The sequence below is a fragment of the Corvus cornix genome, chromosome 17 (genome assembly GCF_000738735.6).
Source record: "Corvus cornix cornix isolate S_Up_H32 chromosome 17, ASM73873v5, whole genome shotgun sequence".
NCBI lineage: Eukaryota > Metazoa > Chordata > Aves > Passeriformes > Corvidae > Corvus > Corvus cornix.
The window spans coordinates 3,004,747-3,021,242 of NC_046346.1; the positions used below are offsets into that span (position 1 = coordinate 3,004,747).

Consider the following 16,496-nt stretch of genomic DNA (forward strand, 5'->3'; position numbering starts at 1 on the left):
GAGATTTCTCCTCCTGCCTGCAGCTGATTATTCCCCACTACACGCACAGGGACAACTACAGCACGGAAAACCCATCCCAAGGGGCCTTCCCTGGAAACCAAGGCTCAGCTCAGGTTTTTACCTCACCAAACCAAACCACTTTTGCCAGAAGAGGCCAAGCATTACCTTTTCTAGGAGTTGTCTCAGCTGCTTTGTCCTGGCGTCACGCGAGCACATCGTCTGCTGAGGTGCCACCACTGTGCATATACAACGTCCCTCGCTGTCCTGGGCAGAGCTGTACACCTGCCAGCTTTCCTCTGGGTTGGTAGGCAACACCTAATTAACACAGGGAAAGGTGGGTTAATGAAGCAGGGGAGGCCTGGCAGGGCTGTGGGAGGTGAAGGGGAATGAGAGAAGGAAGCAGGACGGCCGTGGCAGAGAGCGGAGCTGTGCTGGAGGCTCCTCCGAGGGCCCAGCTGGCAACATTCACTTGGAATGCAAAAATATGGATTGGGGACAAATCAAAGAAGGGGCTGAAAAGGAGAGCAAGAGCTGAAACACCAAGTGGGAAAGCGTGGACACACGGAAAGCCGGCCAGCAGCGAGAATTCCGGGTGCTGGACATCGCTGGGCTCATCGGGGTGGGGACCCCGGGCCCCGCTGTGGTGACAGAGCACTTGGCGTGTCCTTAACACCGGGAGAGGGACGTGCCCGAGGCACCAGGGAGGGCACAGTGTCCTGCTGAGGGCTGAGCACTGCTCTCCCCGCTGCAGAGCCCTCCCGGATCCGGCAGCTCTCCCGAGCGCACGGACACCGCGAGTTCCGATCCCCCCTTTTCTCTGCCAGACTCCCCCGGCGATGAGGAGCTTCACCAGACAACACTTCCCTCCATTCCAGGCAGGGAAAGCCCGGAGCCGTGCCCCGTGCACAATTCCAGCAGGGATGGGATGCAGTTTGGAGGAACCAGCAGTGCCTGAGCTTCCAGGACACGCCAGGGAAGGGAGCCCAGCCCCAAACACGGCGCATTCCCAGCCCCTCGTGCTCCCCAAACCTCTCCCATCTTAATTTTCCTTTGATCTCGCGGCACGATCCATGATTTAATCCCAGCCCAGCCTCGGAGCACTTTGAAGGTGTCACAGTGTCCCCAGCCAGAGGGGGAATGTTCTTTGCACCGTTTCACTACGGAACAAATCACCGTGCAAATGCCCACGGTGACAGACATGCCCAGGCAGATGCACAATTGGATTCCCTGGCTTCAAACAACCGGGGGGGGTGGAAATAATAAATGGATCTCATAAACCCTGGTAACATGGAAAAAGAAAAAAAATTCCCAGCTTCATTCACTCAGCAGCACAACCACGGCACGAAATACTCCGGGAACAGCAGAGCTGCAACAGCAGAGCTCCGTCAGAAGGCACGAGCGTGCAGCCTGCAGGAGGAAGGTGCCCGATTTTCCCTGCTCAGGGAAGACAGACACACAGACGGGAATGGTTTTCCCAGCCATTCCCAAAGTGGGAAGCTCAGGCACAGCCCCAGCCCTCCAGCAGAGCAGGGACAGGGGACGCCCAGCCCCACCGCCACACACGGCAACTTCCCGGCTGCATCTCCGTCGCACCGAGGACGGACTGGGGAGGGAGGCAGGCGGAGGAGCCTCCCGGGACTCGCACCCGCTGTCCCGGCGGCTTTCGCAGCGGCGACGAGGGAAACTTTGCATCTCTTTGGCTGCAGGGACGATGCGGGAGGGGGCAGCCGGGTCGCCCCCAGCCGTGAACGAGGGATGGCTGAACCGGAGGAGAGGAGGGGAGAGATGCTCCCTGCACCGCCACTCCATCTCCTGCCAGCACTCCCGGCCCCTCACCGCCCCGTCCCCGCTCCTGCACCACCGCGGGGGACACTTTGCGGCGATGTCCCCGAGGGGCGGCGATCCTGCCCCTCCCCGGGGCGCTGCGGCTCCTGCAGGGAGGGACCCCCACGGCCACTGGGACACCTGGGAAAGGAGAGATGTGACAGCCCGGGGGACACCCAGGCGGGGAGGGACTGGGCGGCGGCGGGGAGCAGCCGCAGGGACGCTCCGGGATGCGGGGACGCTCCGGGATGCGGGGATGCTCCGGGATGCGGGGACGCTCCGGGGCAGCCCTCCCGTGCCCCGCCGCCCCCCGCACTTACTCCGGTGCTGCGGTCCAAGGTGCCGCCCGTGGCCGCCGTGAGTTTGGTGGTGTTGAGCCCCACGAGGGAGGGCAGCGTCTGCGACATCCAGTTGGTGATCATGGCCATGGTGCTGAGGACGACTCCAATCTTGAGTAAAGGCACAGACATGTCTGCGGGGGGGGGCGGCAGGCACCCTTCATTCTGCACCGGCGCCGGGCTCCATGCCGCTGGGTTCGGGCTGCGCCAGCCGCCCCGGCCGCCGCCGCCGCTCGCCGCCGGCCCATCGTCCTCCTCCGCCGCCCCGCCGCCCTGCCCGGCGCTGCTGCTGCTGCTGCTGCCGCTGCTGTGCCCGCTGTGCCCGCAGCCGGACCGAGCGGGGCTGGCTCCCTGCGCCCGCCGCCGCCGGGCGCGCCCCAGCCGGAGCGAGCGGCTGCAGGAGGCGGGACCGGGGCGGGCCGGCACCGGGAGGGAGCGCCCAACCAGCCGAGGACACTGCGGTGGGCGAGGGAGGGAGAGGGAGGGGACAGGGAGGGAGGTTTGGGGATGGGGGAGCGCAGGGAGGGAGGGGAGAAAAGGGTTGGGGAGAAGAGAGTGGGAGAAGAGGTTTGGGGGAAGGGGTGTGGAAGGATGGAGGGAGGAAAGGATATGGGGAGAAAAGATGAGAAGATAAGAGATCTGGGGATAAAAAATTTGGGGAGAAGAGATCTGGGGAAAGGGGAGAGAAGGGAAGAAGACAAGAAAAATTGGGAGAAAAGATTTGGGAACCAGGGAGTGGAGGGAAGGAGAAAAAAAAAGATATGGGGAGAAAAGATTTGGGGAGAAGAATTGGGAGAGAAGGTTTGCAGAGAGGGAAAAGAATTGGGAAGGAAAGGTTTGGAGAGAAAATGTTTGAGGAGAAAGAATTGGGGACTGAGCAGAGGCAAACGGGCCTGGGGAAGGGAGAGAGGTTTGGGGAGAGGGGAAAAGATTTGGGAAAGGGGGAAAAACTGGGGAGAGAGAAGAAGATTTGAAGAGATGGATAAATGGGGTGGGGGGAAAGGAATGAGGAGAGAGGGAAAGAATTGGAGAGGAGGCAGAAAGGATTTTGGGGAGGAGGTGGAAGGGGTTTGGGGAGGAGGTGGAAGGGATTTGGGGGAGGTGGAAGGGATTTGGGGAGGTGGAAGGGATTTGGGGAGGTGGAAGGGGTTTGGGGAGGTGGAAGGGTTTTGGGGAGGAGGTGGAAGGGGTTTTGGGGAGGAGGTGGAAGGGGTTTTGGGGAGGTGGAAGGGGTTTGGGGAGGTGGAAGGGATTTGGGGGAGGTGGAAGGGATTTGGGGGAGGTGGAAGGGATTTAGGGGAGGTGGAAGGGATTTTGGGGAGGTGGAAGGGGTTTGGGGAGGTGGAAGGGATTTTGGGGAGGTGGAAGGGGTTTGGGGGAGGTGGAAGGGATTTTGGGGAGGTGGAAGGGTTTGGGGGAGGTGGAAGGGGTTTGGGGAGGTGGAAGGGATTTTGGGGAGGTGGAAGGGGGTTTGGGGAGGTGGAAGGGGTTTGGGGAGGTGGAAGGGGTTTGGGGGGGGCGCGGCTCCCCCGCTGGCGGCGCTGTGGCTCCCCCTGGCGGCTGCGGGCGGCGCTGCGGGCCGGGGTCCTCGGTGGTCGCGGGGACCCAGCGGGGACACAGCGGGGACCCAGCGGGGACACAGCGGGGACACAGCGGGGACGAGGAGCCGGAGCAGTTCCCTGCGGTGCCACCCGCAAGGGCCGCACCCCTCCCGCACAGGCCCGCGGGCTGGGGGACCCCTGCGGGTCCCCTGTTGTCCCCAGCCCCGTGGGCTGTCAGAGCATCCCCCACGCCCCCGATTGTCACCTCCTGCCACGACAGCACGTCCTCAGCACGAAGGAGAAACCAAACCGCACTGCCTGCCCTGCCTGCCCTGTCCCTGCTCCCGCCTCATTCCCAGAACAGGAATTCCCTACCCAAGGATGCCAAGGGCACACAGCCTGTCTGGCCAGCCTGGAATGTCACCTGGGCTTGGTCACCACTCAGGTGTCCCAGAGCTGCCCTGGTGACTTCAGAACCAAAATCTCTGACCAAGAACTCCGCAGTTCCTGTGCATCCTTCCCTGAGAGAACCTTGACACTCCCTGGGCAAAGCAACACAGAAATGAATCCCCTGTCTCTCTCCAGAGGGCAGGAGTGACACCCCTCACTTTGCTGGCACAGCCCCAACCTTGACATGGGTGCAGGAGACCCTGAACTGTTCCATGACCCCAGCACCCCCAGCCTGGCTGGTCCCAGGAGCCACCACATTCCCACAGGAGTCTGATCAGCCCAGCCCCAAACCTGACACATCCAGAGCTGCTTTTCCAAGGGCAAGGATTCCTGGAGGTCTGTGTCTTCACAGCCCTTCCCCAGGAGCTGGCTGGGGTACATCTGAGGGGCACCCCGAAGCCCTGACCCACTGGTACTTCCTCAGCACCCAGGTGATGTACAGAGCACACCCCAGCAGGGAAGCAGGAAGCCCCGAAATGCAATCCCTGCTGAGCTGGCCTGTCCCACCTCACCAGGACCTCATCCCTCACTGGGGATGTGGCCCTTGGTGTGGGATCATCCCAGCACAGCCAGGCTGGGCAGAGGGAGCAGGACCAGGACAGCCCAGTGGAGCTGTTCCTGCAGGAAGAGCTGGGAGCTCCTGGAACACACTGAAATAAAGCACATTGAGCAATTCCACCAGGTGGAGAACACGAGATGAGTTCGAGCAGGAGCGCTGATGCCAGCTCGGATCCTGTCTCTGTGACAAGCCCGTGGCACAGCAGGGCACTGGCAGCCGGTTTGTGTCAGGCTGCAGCAGCTGAAATCCCATCCCTTCCCTCGCTTTCCAGCACCCTCCATCCCTGTTACCTTTCACCCTGCCCAGCTCCAATCCAGGTGAGCCAGCAAGCTGCTGGAATCCCGAAGGAAACCCTCCTGCCCTTCGAATCCCACAGTCCTGTGTTGGGAATACACAAACTGCCTCCACCCCATGGAATCAGCTTCTCGCAGCCCAACCATCAGCATCGCACAGCAAAACTGCTGCTGGGTGTGCAGTGTGGTACCTGTGGGGTCAGCACGCAGCAGCTGCTTCAAGGGGTGCAGCAACAAGTTCCTTAGGCAAAAAAACCCTTGGATGGATTGCACCTTTTAGAAGGAATCCCAGCTTGGCTCCAGCTCAGCCTGTGCTGCTCTCCCAGGTGCTTCTGCTGTGCTCAGCACTGTGGCAGCCCAGGCCCTGATTGCTTCTCTGATCTCCCATCATATCAAACGCTCGAGTGCTGCACTTAAATCATCCCAGAGTTCATTCAGGAAAAGAGTTTGTCAGTGAAGTTTATCCCTCGTATTTGTCTGCTCCAGACACATGCAAAGGAATTAGTCCTATGGACACTTTAATATTTAAATTATATTAAATAAAGGCATTATATTAAATTATATTAAATAAAGGCACTGCTGTGCCCTGTTCTGGATTCAGTGGGGGTAAGAATCACTCCTGTGCCTCGCCCTGGATCCCACCTGGGCTGCAACCTCATTTCCCAGCAGTGCATGCAGGTGATTTCATTCACATTCCCTTCAAATGCTTTGCCATGATTAAAGCTCTCCCAAACAGGCAGAAAAGCACCGAGAGAGGAGCAGCAGCCACAAGGCCCTGCTAAGGAGGGGGCCCATTACTGGGAATCTTTTCCCATGGATCGTGCAGGTGGAGGGAGGCAGAGCTGCTCTGCTTCCCTGGAGAAAAGCCCTTCATGTCAGTTGAAAGAGGAGCTGTACCTGTAATAATGGGGGGAGAGAGAAATCCAGGGGATTTTCTTTCTTTCTCCTGCTTTCAGTGTTAATGAAAGAATCAAAAGCAGCACTTTGGGGGGAATTTTTTTTGTTGTTGCTGCCAAGATTAAGGGAGTTAAGGAAGGGACATCAAAATGTTCTTCCAGACCTTTTCAGGAAGTTCTTAGTGGATCAGTAACCTGCCAGGAGCAGGATGGTCCTGAGCCCATGGGGCAGAGAGCCACCACCCTTCCCCAAGGCATGACCATGGAAGCTGAGCCAACTCCAGCTGCTCCAAGATGGAAAAAGGCTCCCAGGAACGCTGCTGTTTCCCTTTTTCAGGGATGAAGGGCTGTGCAGAGGGAGGAATTGGTGGTTGCTGGTGTGTGATGAGGTGCATCAAGCATGACAATGACCTTTGTCACTCAGTGCCTGACACAGGTGATGTGCAAGCACAGAGACTCTGCCTCACCCCAATCATCGGCCTGGTTTTAAAAGCCCAGCATGGCAAAAAAATTAATAAACTGACCAAAAATCCAATGAATTTGATGTGGGAGACCTGCCTCTCCTCATGCTGAAGCACAACAGCAGAAACAAGGACGAAACCAAGAAGGAAGAAACTCAGGTGACCCTGTTTGACCTGATGGGGCTTTGCAGAGCACAGCTGGATATCGATCCTTAAAAAGCAACTTCCCATCACCACAGCTGCAGGAACCCCTCCAGCCCCACTCCTGCTGAGCTGGTGGAGCTCACCTTTCTCCTGGGCACTTCGGGGTTTTTGCACGAGAAAACCCTTCTGCTGTCACTGTTTTTGTTGTCCCCGTGCACTGGCTCTGCGTCCCCTCCCACGAGCGCCCCCCAAAAAAAGAGGGGCTCCAGGACTGCCCCCTCCACCCCTCTCCTGCTGCCAGCAGAGAGCAAACAGCAGGGAAAGAAAAGAACTGCTCGAGGAACAAAAGATCCTTTTGGCATTCATATATTCCGAGCAGAGAAAGAACAGCGACGGGAGATAAAAGCGGGGAACAGGGTTTTCCAAAACAGCTGCCTGGTGGAAAATTCCGCTGCCGGGAAGGGATAACGCAGAGCGCGGCTCTGTGCCCACAGCAGCCCTGCGAGGGTCAAGGTGTGCGAGCGGGGACAATCCCCGGCTGGCAGCGTGCGGGACACGGCGGTCGCTGTCTCCCTCTCCTGGCTGGTTCAGAGAAGAGGTGCCGAAGCTCCTGTTGCTCCCAAGTTCTGCTGGGGATGGTATCCAGGCACCCCGAGCAGAGAATTCCTGTTGCCTGCACGGTGGGAGGAAGGGAGCTGCTCTAAAACGCACCCCAAACCTTGCTGGTGCTCCCAGCTGGCTCGGGGAGCCTTGGGGACACCTCAGGTGACGCCCCAGGAGGATGAGGCCAGCTGAGCTGGCTGCCCCATGAGGGCAGTGCCCTTCCCAGGGCTGGCAGCTCCTGTCCTGGCAGCACAGGACTCGGGAGTTTGGCCGGGCACTGTAAGGGTCGCTCTGTGGTGTGTGGTACAGCCCAGCTCCTGCTCTTTCCAGCTCCTCCTCTCCATCCTGGACACCTGTGGGGTGGGCTGGGCACTCTGGGGTCTGTCCTCTCTGGGAGGACCTGGCTGTGGAACTTCTGGGATCCTCATTAAATGCTTGGATTGAGATTTTCCTCCCTCCTGCAGCTGCTGGAGCGGCTCTGAACCATCCCTTTGGAGAATTTTCTGCCTCCACTGACCCTTTCCATCCCTCCTGGATTCCTGATCGATGCCAGCCTGCCCCTGTGCCAGGAGCTTCTGCACCCCAAGGGGTGTGCAGGGGGCAGGCGAGCTGTGGGGTGGAGAGAACCCAAAAAAACCCCAAAAACTAGGCTGAGGGGCTGTGCCCTCTGGCACCACAGAGCTGCTGAGGGCTGCGGGGTGCTGAGGGATGCTGGGCAGGGGCTCAATGCTGAGGAGACAGAGATGCCAGCCTGGCCAACTGCTGTCTGTCTGTCTGACCTGTCCTTCTGCCCTTTTGCTGGGATATTTCACTGAGAACCTCCTGGCATTCCTCAAAGTTTCCTCAAGAGCAGTGTGGTGCTGCCACATCCACCACCCCGGTAATTATGGGATCCACACAGGAAGCAACACCTTCCTGGAGCAGGCAGGTATGGAACATTTAGGGCTTCTGCAAGGGGGAAAAAAAACCTCTAACCCTAAGCCTGGCCCTGCCCTGGGGGTCTCTGTGCCCTCTGCTTTCTGCCCATATGGGGACAGGCCTGGACTCTGCTCTGGGCAGAAGGAGGATGTTTCTCATCTCTTAATAACCCTTTCATCCCTCATTCCCTTTTGGAGGAGGTATCCAAAATGCCTCCAGCCTGTCCTGGGGGGCAGCTGGGAAGCCACACCCTCCTGAGGGAACAAACCCTTTGTACCCCTCCCCTCTGGGGCACAGCACAACCTCTGCTGTGTCTGCCATGGGGCACCTGTACCCCAGCAGGTCTCAGCTGCCACAGCTATAAATGGCATCGGGTTTCCCTCATTTTTGGGTCGCACTTCCAAACATCCTGGGTTTTTTTTGCCTGGTTTTTGTCACTCTTGTGCCACCACCACTCGCACAAACCTCACTGGACGCTGTCACATCGCAGAGGGGGCTTTTCCTCTCATCATGGGAGGGTAGAAATGGACAGAAAATAAAAGTGAAGAAGGAAAGAAAGTGGTAATTTAAGATGCCAGAGAGTGACTACGATGAAGGGGATCACTCCTGGTAGAGCTCCAAGTGAAAACTGTGGCTGACTCCAGGAGCAGCCACATTTTGGGATCAGGCAGCAAAGTGAACTCCCAGCTCTGGACACTCCCTACCCCTGCATGAAAAACACTCCAAAACATCTCCTTTCCTTTGGGAGAAAGAACTCTGGAAGGAAACATCCCCTTCACAGGGCTTCATGTCACTAAACCTGCGTTTAGCTAAAGCTGCTGTTGACTTTAAGCCCAGGATCTCCCAGCAGGTGCCAAGACCTGTCAGAGCCTCTGGGGCAGAGCAGAGCCATCAAAGCCAGCCCAGCTTTCCCAGGTTCCTGGTTTTGGATGCTGTGGTTGGGGAGGAGGATGTTTCTGGCACATTTCCCTGGGTCAGGCACGCGCCTCCAGTCACAGAGTGACTTCCCAGGGAAGAATTGCTCTGGGTCTCGCTTTCTAGAAAGCACAGCTCTGCTCCTGGCCCAGGGCTGAATCCTGGTATTGTCCCACTGTTATCCTTCCAGCATAAGGGCGGGCTGGGAATCAGGACTTGGGTTCTGAGCAGAGAAAAGGGGTTCTGAGCAGAGAAAAAGGGGCCCTGAGAACAGAAAAAGGGTCAAGACTCTGACTAAAGTCAGTCTGGAGACTGGGAGCAGGGCTCAGCTCCAGGAGAGCAGGAACAACCAACAGCTACAGCCTACAAAAGCAGGAAAATCAGGACTTGCAGCTGCTCTTCCCCCCCGTTTGGGATTTGCTGGTGCCTGACTGGTCCCCTGCCTAACTGGGCCATCCTCACAGGTATCCCAAAAAGCCTGACAGGCCACAAATCCCAGCTGGGCACTCCTGGGCTGTCCCTGCCTTGTTCCCTTTTGTTGGTAGCTCCACCAGAGCAGAGCCAAGACAACGCTTCTCCCTCCCAACTCCAGAAGGAGCTTTCCCCGCTGCCAGCACCGTGTGCAGCCCTCCTCTGCTTAATTCCCTCTGATAGTAATTAGTTTTGTATTACGTATGATGCTAATACTGATTACAAGGACTGATAACTCGAGCAATAAATACAACCCAGGGCTGGAAATTACCTCTCGTTTTTATTGGTTTGAGCTGAAGTTAGCGAGACGAGACACAAATTGGTTTATGAGACGAGGCAGCTGCCTCCTGTTCCAGGCTGCAGATTTGCAGCTTAATCCTACCCCCTTTCCACGTGTCTCCCTGAGAGACTGGCACCAGAGAGCCTGGGCACCAAACTGGGCACTGGGAAGTTCTCCATGGGCAGAAGGGAGCTGGGCTGGGCATTGCTGAGCCCTGGCACGGCTCTCCCTTCCCCTGCAAACAGCTCTGAGAGGGACCTGAGGTGCTTTTATGAAAATCAATGGCTAAATTAATATAATTAATATTTTTATGGATTTTTTTTTCCCCTTGCATAAGCCCTAAATGTTTCATACCTGCCTGCTCCAGGAAGGTGTTGCTTCCTGTGTGGCTCCCATAATTACTGGGGTGGGGGATCTGGGAGCACCGGAGGAAACTTTGAGGAATGCCAGGAGGTTCTCAGTGAAATATCCCAGCAAAAGGGCAGAAGGACAGGTCAGACAGACAGACAGACAGCTGCTGGCATCCCAGCCCCCCTCTGCTGATCATCCACAGCAGCCCCAAGCTCTGCCCTCCTGGCAGCACACCACAGGCAGATCCTTGGAGAGCAGAAGTTGGCTCTGCTCCTTCATGGACACCAGGAGTGTCCCCAAGAAGCCCTGGGTGTCCCCAAGAAGAGGACGAGGAGAGGAAACCCCACACTTTGCCCAGGAAGGCCCTGCCCATGGTTGTGGGCATGGCCAGAGCCAGGGGCTGCACCCCAGGGTGCCCAAAGCACCTCCGCGCCCCATGAATGACAGCACCCCGAATCCAGCCCCTCTGCCCAGCCAAAATGGGTCATTTCAGGATTTGATTCTGACCCGTGGAGAGGTGAGGCAAGGCACAAAGCAACTCAGGAGACCTCTGAAATCCCAGAGCCTTGTGCAGGTCTCACTCTGAGTTCCTGGCATGCCCTCAGCCCTGCCCAGGAGGGGATTGAGGGACAGGACAAAGAACTGGGGGGGTTTAGGGGCAGCTCCCCCCTCGTTTCACACACCCACCTCAGCAAGGCCTCCAAGCCCCCACCAAAGTGGGGGTGCAGCCCTCAGCATCCTTCCTCCCATCTGGGGGACCACCCGAGGCGATGGCAGCACTCACACCTTGCAGACAACTCCCTTCCCTCCAGGAGAGCTTCCCCAGCACCCCACTGGAAGGACAGGCCCGTGCTCACCCCTCCAGCCCCGTTTAAGAGCCATTTCTTCTCCCTTGCGAGCTGGCCTGTCACTGTCACTGCAGGGAGGGACAGGAGGGGACAGCAGCACTTTCTGTATCAGCAGGGAAAGCTGCCTCCATCAGCAACCTCTCTGCCCCGACCCTCCACCCTTCCTCCCCGGCCGTGGAATCTCTGTAGGGCACGGGAGGGAACCCCACGCGTGATGGAGACTGAGCCTGGCACGGAATTAACCCCGGAGGACACAGAGCTGGGCGGTGCCCGGGCTGAAAGGCGTTTTTGGGGATTGCATCTGGCAGCTGTGCCACAGCAAGGAGCCGCTGAAACTCCGGCAGGGCTCTGCAGTGCCAGGCGAGCCAGCAGGCAGCGGGGCGGGGGAGCTCCGCACGGCCTGGCAGGACACGGTCACCTGCCCAGGTGGGCACTGCAGAGCTGAACCCGGCCCCAGCAGGACGGCTCAGCAAAGCCAGGCTTTAGCAGGGGCTCAAACCTCCTGCCTCCATCAGGGCAGGGCGCTCAGCCCCAGCCCAGGGCGGGCTGGGCTGGGTTGGGTTGGGTTCCCCGTGCCCACCCCGGCTGAAAGTTGCTGCCAAAGTTGCGGTGCTGCAGTCACAGAGGAAGCAGGGAAAGGAGAAAGCAGCCGGGCAGGGCGGCATCCTTGGATTTTCTTTGGAAAAACACCCCCCCCCCCCGCAAGAGCACAGCCACGCTGACAAGGCCGATAAGGGGGTGACACCACCCGGCTGCCCAGGCCGTGCGGGTGAGCCCTGGGGAAGCTGGAGGGGCAGCGAGGCAAGTGACAGCCCTGTCACCCCCTTGGCACTGTGGCCACCACTGGCCATGCCCTGGTGGCCAGGAGCCGCTGTGCTGGTGGTCCTGGCTCTTTGTCCAGCGCGGCGCATGCGCACGGCCCCGGCTTCCTCACACACAATGGGCTTCTCCCTCAGAGCTCTGCTTCCTCCCCACCCTCCTCATCCACACAGCCCCTGGCTTTCTCGGCTTCCCCCCCACTTGCCCGCCCCACATTCCGGGCTGCTCAGCCTTTCTCCGGAGGGCTCCGTGCAATTAAGGCAGCTCTGTGCTCTCCTTGCTGGGGGCAGCAGAAATCCTCGGAGGGTGCGAAGCCAAAAGGCTTCGGCGGCTCAAACTTCAGCAGTAGGGCAGGGACAGGGAGAGCTTTGTCACTGGGAGAAAGGGAAAAATAATCTCCATAAAGCATCCAGGATGAGAGCCCAGCTGCTAATTGCTCCTACATTAAGAAGCCTCCATTCCCCTCCTATTTATAGCTGCTTTTTCTTTCTTTCTTTCTTTTTTTTTTCTTCGCTTCCAGGCAGCACCACGATTAACCCCACAATCTAGAGCATCCTCTTGCAATTACTTTTTTCTTCCTTTCCTCAGCGACTGGTGAAAAAAACCACAAACCCAAAAGACAATCACCCTGCCTGCCTCTCCCCAGTCAGCCTCAAGAAGTCAAATGGAGTTTTAATTCCACTTGCAAGGGATGGCTTTTGGGTGCCTCCTTTCCTCCCCCCACAACCCCACGCCTCACTCAGTCCAGGGGCCGGGACAGGGAAGAAAAGCACGAAAATCCAGGCAAAAAAAAAAGCAGGAGGAGCGGGGAGAGGGGGACTAATAAGCTGCTCCCGTCTCCCACAAAGCTGTCACAGATGGAAACATCAAGGGACATTTAAATGTCACCTAAAACCAGCACAGCTACCCCCACACGAGGAGCCGGCGGGGTGAGGGGTGGGGGTGCCGAGCAGGGACAGCCACCCAGCACCGCCACCTCGTCCCCGTGGCCACCCGGGACAGCAGCTCCCAACTTGGCCGAGCCCGAGCCCGGCGCAGGGGTCCCGCAGCCCCTCCGGCCCCGCCACGTTCCCGCAAGTGGGGCCGGGGAAGGCGGTCCCCGCCACCCCGCCATGGGGCAGCCCCTTCTCTGCCCATCTCGGGGGTCCCACAGCCCGAGCCCCCCCCTCGCCCTGTGCCCCCACCCCGGCGCCGAGGGTCCCCGAGCGCGGCGGGCTGGGCACAGGTGATGCCCGGGGGAAGGGGCGGCACGGCAGGTGCAGCATTCTCCCGGCAGCTTTCTTCCGTGCTCTCGAGGTTTAGCAGAAAATGGCGTTGGGGAGAAAGGGAGAGGAGGAGGGGGAGTGGGGAAAGGAAGAGATGGACCTACTTGGGTGAGTTCTGTGCCCATCAGGATGAGGAAGCAGAGGGTCAGCAGCTTGCTTGCCGGTTGCATCTCTCGCACCCCGTTCTAGGCACCTCGCATACAGATCACCTCCGGGCGAGCCTCCCCTGCGCCGTCCCCGAGCCTCGCTGCCTCCTCACTCCTTTATTCTTATTAATATTTTAATTTAAAAAAAATTTAAAAAAAAATATAGACAACAAAACGCGATTAAAAAAAAAAAAAGCCCTAAAACCCAAAAAATCAGCCTGATTTTGCGGGTGGCTCTCAGCACCCTCGGGAAGCGATGCCAGAAATCTGCTCAGCAGAGCCTTCACTTTGCATATTTATTGGGATCCCAGTTTCTCTCCTCTGCTCTCGGTGCTGACTGTCTGGTAATTTATTTAATTTTTTTTTTTTTAATGGCTCCCCTGCTCCAAAGACATTTGCGAAGAGAAATTCAGCGGAGCACGCAATGATTATCTCTGCTATTGCCAAAAGTTTGCCTGGAAAAGGGGGGTGATGGGGAGAGGACAGGGATTTAAAAAAAAAAAAAAAAAAAAGGAAAAAAGAAAGGAATTGGTAGGGCTGGCTACTAGCAGGGGATGGCTGTGGAACAGGATGTGACATCAAGTAAGGCGGGGGAAATTTAACTAAACACGGCAAAGGGAGAGGGGGAAAAGCAGCCGCGGGAGCACCGGTGAGGCTGCGGGGACCCCGCGGGGAGCAGGGGGTTAAACCCATCCTTAACCCCATCCTTAACCCCCTCCTTAATTCCATCTTTAGCCCCGTTTTTAATTCCCTCTCTAACCCCCTCCCCGCCCTCCCCCCGATCTCCGGGGATCCCTCAGAGCAGCGGGAGGGTGCCCAGGGATCTGATCCCCCCCAAAATACCAACCCCAAACTCCCAAACCAACCCCCCGGGGAGGCTCCGAGCTCCATCCTCTGCCAGGCTCAGCTCCAGAGGAATTTCAGGCAGCGGGAGGATGTGAGGATCCTTTGTCACAGAGCATCCTCACCTGCAGGTGGGTGCCCCAGGGGCTGCGGGCAGTGCCCACCCCACACTGGGTTCTTCCCCTCCCCAAGGGGCTGCTTCTCCCTCATTTCTCTCTCTCTCACACCCCTCTGCGTGCTTTCCAAACCCCAGTTTCTTCCAGGAGCTCATAAATGTTATGAAATCTTCTTGTGTGCAGTGCTGCAGGTGAAAAGCATCACCCCCCTGCTCCAGAGATCGTCTCTCAGTGATTATTTAATAACACAACAGAAATTCCTTGCCCACAATTAGCAGAGGCCCCACAAGAGGATTTCCCCCGTTGATTACTCCAGGGTTTCTTCACCTGGAGCCCTTGGGACTGGAGCAGGACATGGGATCTCTGTAGGGATGAGCTGACACGGGGCCCTTTCCTAATCCTGGGATCACAGAATTCAGCAGGGACCAGGAAATTTGCAGCATTGTGACTGAGCCTCTGTGGGGACAAATGGCTGAAAACAAACTGGAAAAAGCTTTCTGCATGTTCCCATGAGCAAATATCCAAGGGAAAGTTGTCCCAGCCCTCCTAGGAGGGTCCTAGCAGCTCCAGATGGGAAATCATCCCATCCCTTTACAGTGAGCTTGGAACAGGCAGCCCAGGGAGCAGCTATGGGGAGCTGGAATGTCTGACTATCCCACAGAGATCCCCCCTGAGACACTCCCCTCAGCACCTGCCTTTAAGGTTGATCCTCTAGAGCCCATAAAAGCTGAGGGCTTTTAAAAAAAGCATTAAACTCCTCTTGACTTTATGAAGAGCAGCACAACGAGGCCAAAAGCATCAGTGGAGCGACAGGGTTTGAACACCTCCTCCCCTGGCACCTCGGGAGGTGTTTGATTACCACAGGCAGGGATCACAGGAGGGCAAAAAAAATCCCCAAAATTCAGAGGAAGGAGGAGGAGTAGCGAGTTCCACGTGCCTCTGTGGGGATTTCTCTGTTTAAAGTGCCTTCAAAACCCACCTGAGCAGCTTCTCATTAACCCACGAGGCAGAGGCAGCACGGGGCTGATGCAGCTCCAGAGGCTCCAGGTGCAGCTGGAGCTCCCAGGGCTGAAAATAGATCAGGGAGAGGCAGAAGGCAGCAATGAGAGCTCCCTTCACACAAAAATGTTCAACAAACGAGCTCAACTTCACCTGAAATTGTTGTGCCCATGGAGGGTGCTTTCAATTTGGGTGGTTTAGACCTCAAAGAAGAAACCCCACCTTGTTTTCCACAGACAAGGCTCTGAAATGAACTTTTTCCAAGGCACCAACTGCATATTCCCAAAGGGGAATCCCTTTTTTCCCCCCTCCTTTGGTTTTGTACATATCCAGTTTTATTGACCTTCATGGCTTGCACTCGGGCAGAAGCATCAGCCCTGCAATTTGTTTAATTTATTCATCTTTTGAAGTATTTCTGAATTTGTGTCAACAGCCTCATGATCGAACTGGAGCTCCAGAGGGTGAGGCCCTGCCTGGTCCTTCCTCCAGGGAAGAGCCCTGCCCCAGGGAGCTCCGCTCCCAGGACAGAAATCAGAGAAACCAAGAGAAATAAACGGCAAAAAAAAAATTGCCCAGTGGGAGCACAGCTCAGATCTTTTGATTCCCACAGTGTCTTCCCCAGACTTTGAAAAGTACCTCCTCGAAATTTGGAAGGAGTTCAAGGTCTGGAGAACCTCTGCCCATGGAGTGCGACTAAAGAGGCTCCGGCTTTTTCCCCGGGAAAAGGGAGGGCTGGGAGGAGGCTGCCTGGGGGAAGCTTTCTGTACATGAAGGCTCTTTTATCTCCTTAAAAAAAAAAAAAAAAGAAAGAAAAAGGCAAAGCGAGAGTCCACAGTTTGGAGTAGAAATAGGGCCTGGGTTTTTTTTCTTTCCCTCAGGGGAGGAAAATCAGGCTGTGAAATAACTCAGCTGAAGGCACAGTGCCCTCTGCACCAGTTAAACCAGAGCCAGGAGCTGCATCCCTGCTCCTCCAGAAATGAAGGGAGAGGTTCCTCCCATGAAACTCTCGCTGTGTGATGGAGGAGAGGAGAGAAAAGCACAGCTGCTTTCTCTTCTTGATGGATAGGATGAGGAGCTTTGCTCTCCGGATCCTGCTGTCCTCTGGAGCAGCTGCCAGGACACAGAATGGGACAGCAGGGGACATCAGGGGATAGCAGGGGAGGGCAGGGGACAGCAGGGGACATCGGGAGATGGCAGGGGACAGCAGGCAGCCCCTTCCTCTGTGCTGGGAACCTGCAGAGCCTTCCCCTGCTCATCACTCCTGGATGGAGTTTGTCCCCTCCCAGGTCTGCTGGCTCTCCTGATATTCTGATGGAGCTCCTTCAAGGGCTGCCCAGTGCTGAATTGATTTTCCAAACAGACCCAAAGCATCGATCCCTTTGTCAGAAACATGTCAGGGCTGCCAGGCAGGAGCAT

The 16,496-nt window shown here is 57.2% G+C and overlaps 1 protein-coding gene across 2 annotated transcripts in view; it reads right to left on the reverse strand.

Moving 5' to 3' along the window:
* OLFM1 (olfactomedin 1) overlaps nt 1–13,697 on the reverse strand; it is a 32,323-nt gene extending 18,626 nt beyond the window's left edge. The window contains exons 1-2 of one of the 2 annotated variants that reach the window (XM_010397803.3): nt 13,081–13,697; nt 166–315 (exon numbers count right to left, since the gene is read on the reverse strand). In XM_010397803.3, the coding sequence (XP_010396105.1) occupies nt 166–315; nt 13,081–13,146 (216 nt within the window). In that variant the 5' untranslated portion in view covers nt 13,147–13,697. Of the gene's footprint in view, nt 1–165; nt 316–2,144; nt 2,616–13,080 lie in introns of those variants that run through there. The other variant, XM_039561496.1, reaches the window with a different exon arrangement.
* Nucleotides 13,698–16,496: the final 2,799 nt, after the last annotated feature.